The sequence below is a fragment of the Myotis davidii genome, unplaced genomic scaffold (genome assembly GCF_000327345.1).
Source record: "Myotis davidii unplaced genomic scaffold, ASM32734v1 scaffold551, whole genome shotgun sequence".
Classification (NCBI taxonomy): Eukaryota; Metazoa; Chordata; class Mammalia; order Chiroptera; family Vespertilionidae; genus Myotis; species Myotis davidii.
The window spans coordinates 1034242-1047240 of NW_006283788.1; the positions used below are offsets into that span (position 1 = coordinate 1034242).

The 12999-nt window shown below is 52.6% G+C and overlaps 1 protein-coding gene across 2 annotated transcripts in view; it reads right to left on the reverse strand.

The window, feature by feature from the left end:
• The window catches only part of ATCAY (ataxia, cerebellar, Cayman type), a 32311-nt gene that overhangs the window by 838 nt on the left and 18474 nt on the right, over positions 1-12999 (reverse strand). Inside the window, exons 6-12 of one of the 2 annotated variants that reach the window (XM_006754064.2) lie at positions 12720-12822; positions 11528-11659; positions 10845-10931; positions 5992-6090; positions 4806-4841; positions 2498-2605; positions 1040-1072 (exon numbers count right to left, since the gene is read on the reverse strand). In XM_006754064.2, coding sequence (XP_006754127.2) covers positions 1040-1072; positions 2498-2605; positions 4806-4841; positions 5992-6090; positions 10845-10931; positions 11528-11659; positions 12720-12822 — 598 coding nt within the window. The remainder of the gene's footprint in view (positions 1-1039; positions 1073-2497; positions 2606-4805; positions 4842-5991; positions 6091-10844; positions 10932-11527; positions 11660-12719; positions 12823-12999) is intronic. The other variant, XM_006754065.2, reaches the window with a different exon arrangement.

The following is a 12999-nucleotide window of genomic DNA, read 5'->3' on the forward strand; positions in this document are numbered from 1 at the left end:
CACCCACCCACATTCTTCCATCTACCCACTCATCCGCCCATCCACATACCCATCTATCCAACCACCCATCTGTCTGTCCATTCATCTATCTGTCACTCTGTATAATTCCTTCTTTGATGTCTTTAATCATTTCCACCTGAGGATACCCGGGAGGAGGTCTAATTCTGTTGGTTATTTTATCTGCCGACTTATTCTCATGGTGGATGATTTCCTTGTGTATTTTATGTCTGTGGATGTGAACTCATCTCCAGAAGGCGTGGAATGAGATGGTCTTTTCAAAAATGCACTGAGAACGTGCATTCACTTAGTATCCCCACAGCAGTGCTCGTCTAAGATGGCTTTTGGTGTTTATTTCTTAGCTTGGGGCTTCTTGTGTCACCTGGGCAGTATTAGGGCAAGTGTCCAGGCCAAGTGACAGATGTAGGAGAATGTGCGGTCAAGGATTAACCCCGCACATTCCAAGGAAAAGTGTGGCTCTTGCCTGGCTCCTGGGAGGCAACCTCTGAGTCCTGGGACTGTCCTGCCTAGTAGGAGTGACTTTGTTTACCTGGGACCTTGGCTCATGTCAGAGAGTCTATGCTCACAATGGGATTTAGGGGGGAGGGGTCAGCTTGACCTCTGGAGGGGCTGGAGAGGAAGGGCAGTCAGCTGTGTATACGTGACTGAGCCCAGTCAACACCCTGACACCAAGGCTCAAGTGAGTGTCCCTGGTTGGTAACGCTGTGTGTGTTGCCCACATTTTTACTGGGAGAATTAGGGGCTGTCCTAGTGCTGGTTTCCCCGACTCCATCCTTCCACTGCCATAAGCTGTCACCGCAAGCAGAGCAGCTTTGCTGAGTTCTGAGTCGTTCTCACAAACCACTGAACTCGAGGCGGGGTCTTTAGGACCCCCAACACCCGAGAAGGCTTTTCCTGGCATCCAGAACCAAGCAGAGACACCGAGACAGGCTGTGGGCAGACGGTGCACCCTTTGGCTGGGGTGGGCTTCACCTAGAACATTTCAAAAAAAGGCTCCAAGATCACCCTGCTTCCTACCCACCTTGTCTCCTGATCCTCTGTGACCGGAGCAGACCTACGGAAGAGGGAAGGAGTCTTAGCATGATCTGCCTATGGGGGAGCCTGGGCCTTTGTCTGTGAGCCCCATGAGGGCTGACCCAGCTTCAGCTTCATCTGGTACGAAGCAAGTGTCAGTGTGTGTCTGCTGCGTGACAAATGAGCCGGGACAGGCAGTCATGAGGAGCCAGGCCGAGGCCTTCACTAATACAAAACAAAGCCACTGATGTTGCTCGGGACCCACCAGGTCTGGAGGGGCCAAACAGCCACAGGGACTTGCACAAAGGTCACCCAACTGGGACTTTCCTCTGAGAGCAAAACTTGGGTCTCTCGGTGGCATCCGCTGCCCGTGGCCCCTATGCTTGGCTTGTGCTGAATACAGGGAAGAGGAGGGAATGGTCCCAAGGTAGACCCACTGCCCCTGGGGAGCTCAAGGGCAAGAGAAGGAGGGTTTTACAAGGGTGACAAGCAGGAGGCAGACCTGACAGAGACAGGAAACTTGGGAAGGACTTCCAGAGGCGAGGAAGGGGCTGGGGCTGGGCCATTTGTCTACACATCCCAGGGCGAGGGGGTAAGGACTCTCAATTGCTATTTGGTGGATTTTAAAACAAGAAGCGGAAGGGAGGGAATGGGAGTAGCTGCTAAAGGGTCTCCCCCTGGGCTACGGGGAGGTTCTGGAACTAGGAGAGGCACTGAATGCACTAAATGGTGTACTTTATTTTATTAAAATATCTTTTCATTGATTTCAGAGAGGAAGAGAGCGAGGGAGAGACAGAAACATCTATAATGAGAGAGAACCACTGATCAGCTGCCTCCTGTACACCCCCTACTGGGGATTGAGCCCACAACCCTGGGCATGTGCCCTGATAGAGAATTGAACCATGACCTCCTGGTTCATAGGTCGACGCTTGACCACTGAGCTACACCGGCCAGGCTACATGGTGTACTTTATAAAATGGTTCATTGGATGTTATGTGAGTTTCACCTCCATTAAAAATGAACGAGTGAGGAAAACCCAGGAGAAGGGAAGGGCTGGAGGCACCCTGTCCGTAGACCTTAAGCCGACAAGTAACATGCTCTGTCTCCAGGTTGTCCAGCACAGGAGCCCTGGGCCCGGAAACGTGGCAAGTGAGACCGAGGAGCGAACTTCTAAATTTTATTTACTGTGAATTCGTTTAAATTTCAATAGTGGCCTCTGCGAGTGGCCCCAGAAGGGGCAGCTCAGAGGGAAGAGTGACCCCAACATGGAGCATTTACGGGGTGGGGGGAGGGGGTATGCATCGCGCTGGCTGGTTCATACCCGAGTTTGCGTCTCATCATCCTGGTCGCATCGGGATCATGAAAACACGGTAACGCCGTGACCACTTTTATCCGACGTTCTGCGGGCCCCGCAGCCCTGCAGCCCCGCAGCCCGGTGGGTATCAGCTCTCACCTGCGTCCTTACCTGTGCTCCGCAGGCGCTGCCTCCGGCTTCTCTTCCGACCTGGGCAGGACCAGCTCCGGCTGCGGCCTTGCGCTGGGGACACAGAGAGGTGGCAGGGATGACGAGGCGCTGTGGAGGAAGGGGGATCTCGGCTCCCACCGGCCTCTCTGACCTGAGAGCAGTTTGAACAGGGAGGTTTTTGCTGCCCCCAGGAAATGCGGGGCCCGGGAGGGTGGTGAGAAGAGGTCACCCAGGGGCTAATGAAGATGAGCAGCTGTGAGGAAGGGGGGACAGGGGAGAGGGAAAGACCCTGAACCATTCCTTCTGAGCATTTATCTCAGCATTTCCCCCAGAGGCACCTCTGCACGTGTCCCATGGATGCTGGCGCCCTGTGCTACGGTGCCCGAAGGCGGGTGTCCTGCTGGCGTTCGGCCTGTATTCCTGTTCGTGGCTAAAGCCTGGCAGGCAGGAGGAGCACAACTCAGAGAGAGGGAGAGAGAGAGAGAGAGAGAGAGAGGAGGGAGAGAGGCACGGAGGCCGGGAGGGCGGAGGAAAGAAGAAGAAAAAGGAAAGAGATATTTCCACTTCGTGCCCATGGAGATGCCTACTCTCGTAAAAACAAAGTAACACGTTATGACAAGGATGTGAACTGGAACTCTGTGCCCTGCTGGTGGGAAGGTAAGTGGTGCAGCCCCTGTGGGCATCCGTACGACTCCCCTGTGTGAGGTCCCCAGAGGAGTCAGATCCACGGAGACAAAGTAGCTGACGGGGGCCAGGGGCTGGGGGGGAGGTCAGTGTTTAATGGGGACAGAGTTTCCGTTTGGGAAGATGAAGTTTGGGAGCTGGATGGTGGTTATGTTTGCACAACAATGTGAATGTACTTAATGCCACTGAGCGGCACTGGTTAAAATGGTGAATTTTATATTATGTGAGTTTTACTACAAGTAAATATTTTTTTAAGAAAATGACAGGATGAATGAAGAAAGGGAGGGAGGAAGGAAGGAGGAAGGAAGGAGAGAAGAGCTAGGAGAGGAGTGAGGAAAAATTCCCGAATGGCAAGGGATGGTGAGCCCCGCCCGCCCTCCGGCCTCGCCGCCTCCATGCTGCCCTCTGTCGTCATCAAATGACGCTGCGTCTCATCTGCCGACATCACCCTGCCCTGTCGCCAGGACCCGCTTTCCCCACTGGGTGAGGTGTCCCTCTCTTTTCCATTTAAAGAAACTTCTGGAGCAGGAATCTCTCTTAGTTGCCTCTGTGTCCCTGGATTCTAGCCCAGAGCCAGGCAATGATACACGCTTTCCCCTGTTGAAAGCCCCAACTCTCACACAGACTTGCTGTGTGGCCATGAGCAGGTACCTTGCCCTCTCTGAGCCTCACATACCTGGACTGTAAGATGCTGTTCGTATCCTGGGCCTGCCTGGCTTTTGAGGGGCAAGGGATGTGAAAGTATCCAGGCGATGGGCTAAGGCAGTGGTTCTCAACCTTCTAGCCCTTTAAATACAGTTCCTCATGTTGTGACCTGACCATAAAATTATTTCCGCCCTAACCGGTTTGGCTCAGTGGACAGAGTGTCAGCCTGCGGACTGAAGGGTCCCAGGTTCGATTCCGGTCAAGGGCAGGGACCTTGGTTGCGGGCACATCCCCAGTAAGTGGTGTGCAGGAGGCAGCTGATCGATGTTTCTCTCCCTTCCTCTCCCTTCTTCTCTGTAAAAAATCAATAAAATATATTTAAAAAAATTATTTCCGTTGCTACTTCATAACTGTCATGTTGCTACTGTTATGAATCATCATGTAAATATCTGATATGCAGGATGGTCTTAGGCGACCCCCGTGAAAGGGTCGTTCGACTGCCAAAGGGGTCGCGACCCACTGGTTGAGAACCGCTGGGCTAAGGGCTCTATAATTGGGCGGGACCAGAACTGTCTTGAAGGTCTGTGACATACTGGATCGTATTCATGAGAAAGGAGCCAGGAAGGCATTAAATGGGCACGTCTGGGTCTGTTGCGGTGAGTGTGGGGCTGGTGTTTCCTCTGAAAAGGGAGACCTTGATATCGCTGAGCCCCCTGCTTTGCAAGTGACTACACCACTCCTGACTTTCCACTGTAACCCCCAAGGCCACTGTGAACGTTTTATTTGCCTAACGTCGTTCTGTGACTCAGTAGGGAAATCTGGATTTGGACTCGGGTCCGACTCCACGTTCTCGCGAGAAGTGCAGGGCCTCTAGTGTGACCTCGGTCCCTGCAGAGCCAAGGCCATCGGCTGCTCCCCCGGGCAGGCCCAGCTCAGCGCTGGCCCCCACCCCGCCCGGACAGGGCCACGCTGCACAGACCTTTCTCTCCCGGCCTTGAGCCGCTCCTCTTCATACCTGGAAGAGAGGAGGAGCAGCATGTCAGACACAGCCCTCCCTCCCGTCGGTGCACCGCCCAGGGAGCTCTGGATGTAGCCAGGCTTCAGGGTAGGAAGTACAGCCGGAGCTGACAGCCTGCTGGCCTTCCCATGTTCCCTGCAGCTGCTCTGCAGGCCCCCCAGGGCAGGGAGTATCTGCATTGTTGACGTATTCCAGCATCTGGTGTAGATGCGACTCAGCAGACCTCTGGCCTGACCCAGTGATGGAACAGTGCCGTGATAAAGCAACACACCCCTCTACTAGGGCAAAGTATTTCCGTAAAGGGCTGGAGAGTAACTATTTTCAGCTTTGCAGGCCAGTCTTGGTTCCACCAACTCAATTCAGTTGTAGCTTGAAAACAGCCCTAGTCCAGTGGTCGGCAAACTGCGGCTCGTGAGCCACATGCGGCTCTTTGGCCCCTTGAGTGTGGCTCTTCCACAAAATACCACGTGTGGGCGCGCACGTACAGTGCAAAGTTGACTTAAGACTTTAAGTAAAGTTTATTAAGTTAATTTTAGGGAACGCTGTGGAGTGAAAGAAGATGTAGTGTCGAGGATTGAGAAAGGTATGTTGAGATAGTTTGGACATATAGAGAGGATGAACGAAAGGAGATAGACGAAACAAGTATACAAGACGAGTGTGGATGGGAGAGTTGGAAGGGGCCGACCTCAGAGAACGTACCTCAATCAGATTGAGGACGTTTTTAGCAAAGGCCAGCTTAGGAGTACCCTAAGTAAGTTACTAACAATGTACCTACCTATATAGCTTCAGTTTAAAAAATTTGGCTCTCAAAAGAAATTTCAATCCTTGTACTGTTGATATTTGGCTCTGTTGACTAATGAGTTTGCCGACCACTGCCCTAGACCATCTGTTAATAAGTGGGTGAGGCTGTGTGCCGATAAAACTTTATTTATAAAAACAAGCTGTGGGCTGTGGCTTGCTGGCCCGGCCCCGCACTAGGTCCCCAGGCCCACTGTACTTCCTAATTTCAGACGTGTTTGTTCACCGATGCCCTCCGTCCTGCTGCTCTCACACTCACGTCGGGTTTTGGGCAGCTGAGTGGGAGCCTGAGGAGCCTGGGGGCCTTGAGGATGCAGGTGGGGCCCGCACAGGGTGTGGGGACACTCACTGCAGCACGCAGTCTGGGATCTGCACGTGCTCCATGGGGATGAGCTGCTCCAGCTCTTCCAAGCTGTGCACATACTGGATCTTGTTGATGAATTTGACGCTGCCAGGAGGAGGAGACGATGTGGTTACCCAGAGCCAGAAGGAGCGATGGCAGACAGGGTGGCACGTATAACCCAACTCGAGGAGGCCCTAAGCACTACGCTCAAATCTCCCTCCCCACCCAGGGCCAGGCTCCACCCTCTACCCCTCGTGGGGTGGACAGAGCAAGGCCTGGGGGCTCCTGGCAGGAGGAGAGGGGTCTGTCCCCGATCCTCACTAAGTGGAGGCCCTTGTGTAAAGGAAGCAAAGAGGCAGGAGGTTCTAACAGATTAAGTATCCTCTTCATCCACCTAAGAATTGCTCCTCTGCGTTCGTTCTCCCAGGGATGCTTTCCTGGCGCTCTCGCCCCTGCTGGGGACAACACCAGTCGTCATCGGGGCACAGGAAGGCACACGTGGGGCTGCTGATTCACCCTCCATTCTTTCGGGGTGAATGGCTTCTTCCTGTCAAAGCCCGGGCTCAGGCTGTCGGCACCAGGCTGTGCTTGGTCACCAGCACGCTGCTTTGAACTCACGGTTATTAAAAAATATTTTTTCGCCCTGACTGGTTTGGCTCAGTGGATAGAGTGTCGGCCTGTGGACTGAAGAGTCCCGGGTTCAATTCCTGTCAAGGGCATGTACCTTGGTTGCGGGCACATCTCTAGTAGCGGGTGTGCAGGAGGCAGCTGATCGATGTTTCTCTCTATCCCTCTCCCTTCCTCTCTGTAAAAAATCAATAAAATATATTTTATTAAAAAAAATATATATTTTTTCAACTCAAATCTAGTCTTGGTGATATGGAAAATACACTTTTTTCCAGGGAAAAGAAAAGTTTTTAACAATGAGAAATGTAAGGTCAAGAGAATACAACAGCACAACAAAGAAGAAAATAGCCCCCAGCTGGTTTGGCTCAGTGGCTAGAGCGTCAGCCTGTGGAGTGAAGGGTCCCAGGTTGGATTCTGGTCAAGGGCACATGCCCGGGTTGTGGGCTCGATCCCTGGTGGGGGATGTGCAGGAGGCAGCCAATCAATGATTCGCTCTCATCATTGGTGGTTCTATCTCTTTCTCTCCCTTCCTCACTGAAATCAATAAAACATTTTTTTTAAAAAAGTTTGCTAAATAAAAAAATAATAAATTTAAAAATTAAAAATAAACAGAAGAAAATAAGTAATAATAAAAAAGGAAAGATATGCCCTGGCTGGTCTGGCTCAGTGGATAGAGCAGTGTGTTTTTTTTTAAAAAAGGAAAGATACAGCGAAATGTCTACAAGAGTGTCAAGAAGATTTATATCTATTTTTATTTTTTAAAAATATATTTTATTGATTTTTTCACAGAGAGGAAGGGAGAGAGATAGAGAGTTAGAAACATCGATGAGAGAGAAACATCGATCAGCTGCCTCCTGCACATCTCCTACTGGGGATGTGCCCGCAACCCAGGTACATGCCCTCGACCGGAATCGAACCCGGGACCTTTCAGTCCGCAGGCCGACGCTCTATCCACTGAGCCAAACCGGTTTCAGCATTTATATCTATTTTTAGAGATTAGACAAAAATTCAGCTCAAGCTTTCTGGCATTCAGCGCTGAGTTCTGCAGCTCACGGTGCCTATAAGGGAAACATAAAGCCGTTTCTTCGCAGAGGCCAATGGGAACTGATTGGGGAAGACAGAGTTTCCCCATGGGCAGTCACAAAGCAGCCTGTGTACTGGGATGAGCAACACCCACTGCTTTTGTGCAGGTCAAATGCATTTTTTTTATTAAAAAAATTATTCTCACAGCACGAGGCCTCCCTCCAGTGGGCGTGACAGAGGTTAAGGGTGAATAGGTAGAGAGCGAGTCTCAGACCCGGGCAGGAATCGTGTCCCCGCCTATCTCACCGGGGTCGTCCGCTCTGTGCCTGAATCTGCCCGGGCTCCGGGGGACAGATTGGATTTGTTAGGGAGGATTTCTTTGTGGTGCTCAGAGCCAACACCTGCTGCTCTGAGTGCTGGTCTATAAATACAGGCAAAACTGACGCCCTGAGGGTGTGGTCACACCCACCGGGCCCATCACTGGAAACAGATACCCACATCTCTGCCCTGACTGTGCTTCTGCCTGTGGGCTGAGCTTTCTGACTCATGTTGGGGCGGGGGGGTGGGGGGGGGCGCTGTCACGAGGGAGAATTCCAGGTCAGTGGCAGCACATCCCCAACCATGGGACACACGGAGGTTTTCTTGGAGATACAATCACGGAACCTCGGGGTTGGACTGCAGGTCAGAATTGGCCTCCGTTTTCCTCAGCTTTTCTGTTACAGATTTTTAAAATTGACTTTTAGAGAGAGAGGAAGGAAGAGGGAGAGAGAAACATCGACGTGAGAGTACAGATTGGCTGCCTCCTGCACGCCCTTCTGGGGAACGAGCCCGAAGCCGGGCCCTGACCGGGAATCGAGCCCACAACCTTGTACTGCCCCAGATCATGTCCAACCAACCGGCCACACTGGCCAGGGCCACTTTCCTCAGCTTTCAAAAGGAGAAGTGCATTTTCCTCCCCTCTCCCCTCTTCTTTCTTTGAAAGCTCGAAACAAGATCCTCACAATTTGCCGTGGGACTAGCAACCAAGAGTGAGTGAATGGTCTGCCTTGGGCGATGGGATATTGAGGCCAGAACGCCGTTCTGTTAGGCCGACGTGCGTGTTCACCATTTTGCCCAGTGGGTTCATCATGAGCACAGAGGATCCACAGCTAGTGTATTGTTCGCCTGCTTTCACTATTACGAGTCCTTGAGCACAGAGCGCCTGAAGTTAGTTGCCTCCTTGCAAATCCTTCAAGGCAAAGTATGAGCCCGACTCTCTCTCTCTCTCTTTTTTTTAATTTCAGAGAGAAAGAGAGAGAGAGAGAGAGAGAGAGAAACATCCACGATGAGAGGGAATCATGGATTGGCTGCCTCCTGCACGCCCCACATTGGGGATGGAGCCCACAACCTGGGCATGTGCCCTGACCAGGAATCGAACCATGACCTCCTGGTTCCTAGGTCCACGCTCAACCACTGAGCCACGCTGGCCGGGCTGGGCCCGACTCTGAAACGCATCACAGACTCTTAGTTGGGAATGTGGAAATGAAGAAGGATCTTGACTCAGTTCAGTGTTTGGCATGATATTAAGTTAAATGTACATTTAGTTTGTATGTGATTGACTAGGGCATGTCCATTTGGGTTTCCTTGCTCTGTTTTTCCAGGTGCTTCTATATTGTGCAGCAGAGGGCGAACCCCGCAGCTTGGGGGACCCAAACCCTGCACATTGCAAGGAAAGAGCTGGCTCTTGGTACTCGTGGGAGATCACCTGTAAGCTGAGAACTGTCCTGCCTGGTAAGAGTGTCTTAGGTGACCTGGGGCCTCAAAGCCTGCCGTGTCGTCTACGCTAACGGTGTGGTTTAGGGTGGGGGTCTTGAGCCACGTAATGTCAATTTGATCTCTGGAATCACTGAAGACCGAGTAGGTTCGGGCACCTGGTGCTCCGTTCCCGTGTGGCTAAGCTTGCTGGGAGAATCAGGGCTTTTGGCACAACGGGGAGGGGCTCGCTGGAAGCTCATTTCCGGTTTCTCCTAGACTCCCGTGTGCACCCGTTTCCTTTGCCAATTTTAATCTTCATCCGTTCGCAGTAATAAAGCGGAACCACGGGTATAGCAGCTTTTCTGAGTCCTGTGAGTCCTTTTGGTAAATCATCGATCCCAAGGGGGGGTTTCACGTGTTGGTTCATTGAATGATTGGCCAGGAGTAGGTCAGACCCTCTTGGCATCCTAATGGCTCCCCCACAAATTCTGGAGTGAACGGAGCTGGGTTCCCTCCTGGGGAGTGTGGTGGGCTAGTGACCTTGCTGTGTGTGTCTGGGTGAGTTCCTGGACCTTTCCGAGACTCAGTTTACTCATCCCTGAAATGTACACGATGACACCAGCGTCTCAGGGTTAAATGGTAAAAGGTATCCACCATTCAATATGGGAGAGCTGATTATTACTTCTCTCGTGTTTGTCACTTAGAAACAATACCTGTGATTGAAAAGTGTTTAAATTAATACTGCCTACTTAGCATAGAGAAGTTGGGAAACGCTGATTAAAAATAAAAGCCACAGGGAGAAACTAAGATGGCGGCAGAGATAAACACCGGGAAATTAACGCCGCACACAACAATTGATTAATACCTCAGAGAAACAATACGGACTTCATCCAGAACCACAGGAAGCCTGGCTGACTGTAAACTCTACAACTATAAGGTACTTTGCCAATTTTAATCTTCATCCGTTCGCAGTAATAAAGCGGAACCACGGGTATAGCAGCTTTTCTGAGTCCTGTGAGTCCTTTTGGTAAATCATCGATCCCAAGGGGGGGTTTCACGTGTTGGTTCATTGAATGATTGGCCAGGAGTAGGTCAGACCCTCTTGGCATCCTAATGGCTCCCCCACAAATTCTGGAGTGAACGGAGCTGGGTTCCCTCCTGGGGAGTGTGGTGGGCTAGTGACCTTGCTGTGTGTGTCTGGGTGAGTTCCTGGACCTTTCCGAGACTCAGTTTACTCATCCCTGAAATGTACACGATGACACCAGCGTCTCAGGGTTAAATGGTAAAAGGTATCCACCATTCAATATGGGAGAGCTGATTATTACTTCTCTCGTGTTTGTCACTTAGAAACAATACCTGTGATTGAAAAGTGTTTAAATTAATACTGCCTACTTAGCATAGAGAAGTTGGGAAACGCTGATTAAAAATAAAAGCCACAGCCCAGGCAGGTATCTGGACACAGGTTACAGCCTCACCTGATGAAAGGCCGGGAGATGGCCAGCACAGTGCGGATGAACCAGGACGGGTGGACGATGATTAAGGACTTCAGGTTCTTCCGTAACCTGCATGGGAAGGCAGAAGCAGCAAGATGGGCTCCTGGGGCAGGCCCAGGGGAGGGAGGGGCTGCCTCCTCCGCCCTCCCTGGGGCACCACCACGTTACAGGAAGAAGGCAGAGTCTCTGAAAGCTAAGGCCCTTGGCGGAATTTGCAAGTGGTGGAGCGGTCTCTCTCCTAAATTAGAGTCTGAGCAATTTTCATTTGTCTCGCTGAATTGCATTCCCCCGTCTCGCCCCAAATCCATAACTCCTGGGTCCTGAGAAGGGGACACTATTTGGAAAACAGGGTCTTTGCAGATGTAACGATTTCAGGTGAGGTCAGACCAGAGCAGGGTGGGCCTCTAATACAGGATGAGTGGCGTCCTTGTGAAAAGAGGAAATTGAAGACACAGACGCACGCTCAGGGAGGTGCCATGTGGAGATGAAGGTAGAGCTGGGGTGATGCCTCTACAAACCAGGGGGCACCACGGCTCGCCGGCGACCACTAGAAGCTGGGGGAGCACGGAGCAGATGCTCCCTCGGGGCCCCAGGGTCTCCCTCTGGAACCAGCCCTGCTCGGGGGTCCCCTTGCACCGGAGGCAGGCCCCGCCACTCCCCCTCACCTTCTATCGATCATCTGGTAGCACTTCTTCAGCCAGCTGATGCCTGGCATCCTCCGCCGGGGGGTGGCACCATTCAGGTACACGATCATGTAATCCTCTGCCACCAGGAGTTCCAAACTGCTGATGACGTACCTGGTCACAGGGCACAGAGGACAGGGGACCCAGTGAGAGCGATCCCGAGTTAGAAAGCCCCAGGTCCTGGGGCTGGACACCTGTGGCACCTGCTCCCTTTGCCACCCCGGCCCCAGCTGTGCCAGCCACACCTGTGCAGGAATTATTGGCTGTCCCAGCACACTCCGGGGGGCGGGAGGTGGATGCGATTAACCCTAGCCCACCCCAAATTTGTGTCCGTGAGTATAATGATCACAGTAGTTAGTATTTAATTGAACACTTACTATGTGCCATGCTTTATATGCAAGACTTTACTTATATGCATTATCTCCACTAATTCTGGGGATGGGACTCAATAGCCCCAGATATAGCTGGGGAACAGGCACCCACCGGGTAGCTCACGGCACCAGATGTTAGGGACCTGGGGTTCCTCCTGGCTCTCTCTCTCTCTGAGGGATTTCAGAAAAATCCTTTCCTCTCTCTCAGCCTCTCCTTTCCCGTCTGTAATTGGGAGACTGGGTTCCCTGGTCTCTCAGGCCACTTCCCATTCCGACCTCCCACAGGTACCTCCTCATCCTCCGGCCCGCCTGGCACCCAAGCCCTGCTGTGTAAGAAGGGTCACTTACGATTGTGAGTGACCCTGACTTACAGAGCTCTTACTGCCATCTGCCCGGTGCTTCGTATGTATTTTCTGGCTCTGTCACAACAGAACGCTACCTGTGTGTCCTTGGGCAAGTGACTTACTCTCTGTGCCTCGGACCCTGCCCCTGTCGAATGGGAGGCGGCCACCCCACAGGGTTATGGAGAGGATGGAGTGCGTCATCACGGACGCAGCACGCAGCCTCGTGGCTGCCGCATAGTGAATACTCAATACATGACAGCGATGCTGACGATCATGATTGCACCGATGAGGCCCAGGGGGTGAGCAGGGAACTCAGATCCAGGTCTGCTGGTGGCCCAGGCCCTGCCTGGTGCCAGCAGAGCCCCCTCCCAATGTGGTTCTCACAGCCTGGTCCAGCCCGCTGCCGGGGCCCTCAGGAATGTCGGGGGGGCAGGGGAGGTGCAGCCAGCGGCCACTTACAGGAAGAGGTGCTCCATGAGGTAGTGGTAGTCGGGAGAGCTGCTGTCTGGGAGGAAGCAGGCGGCAAAGACGATGATGGCACTGAGGCCTTCACCATAGTACCCTGGGGAGAGGCCGCCAGTGAGCCCGGGCAGAGACGGGCAGAGCCCTCGCTGAGCTCAGCTCTGAGCCGCCCCAGGCCCCTGACCTGTCCTGCCTTTGGTAGGGAACGCCAGCCATCCCCCTAGGCACCCCCTATGTGCACCCGGCATCCAGGGCTCATCCTCATGCACGTTTCACC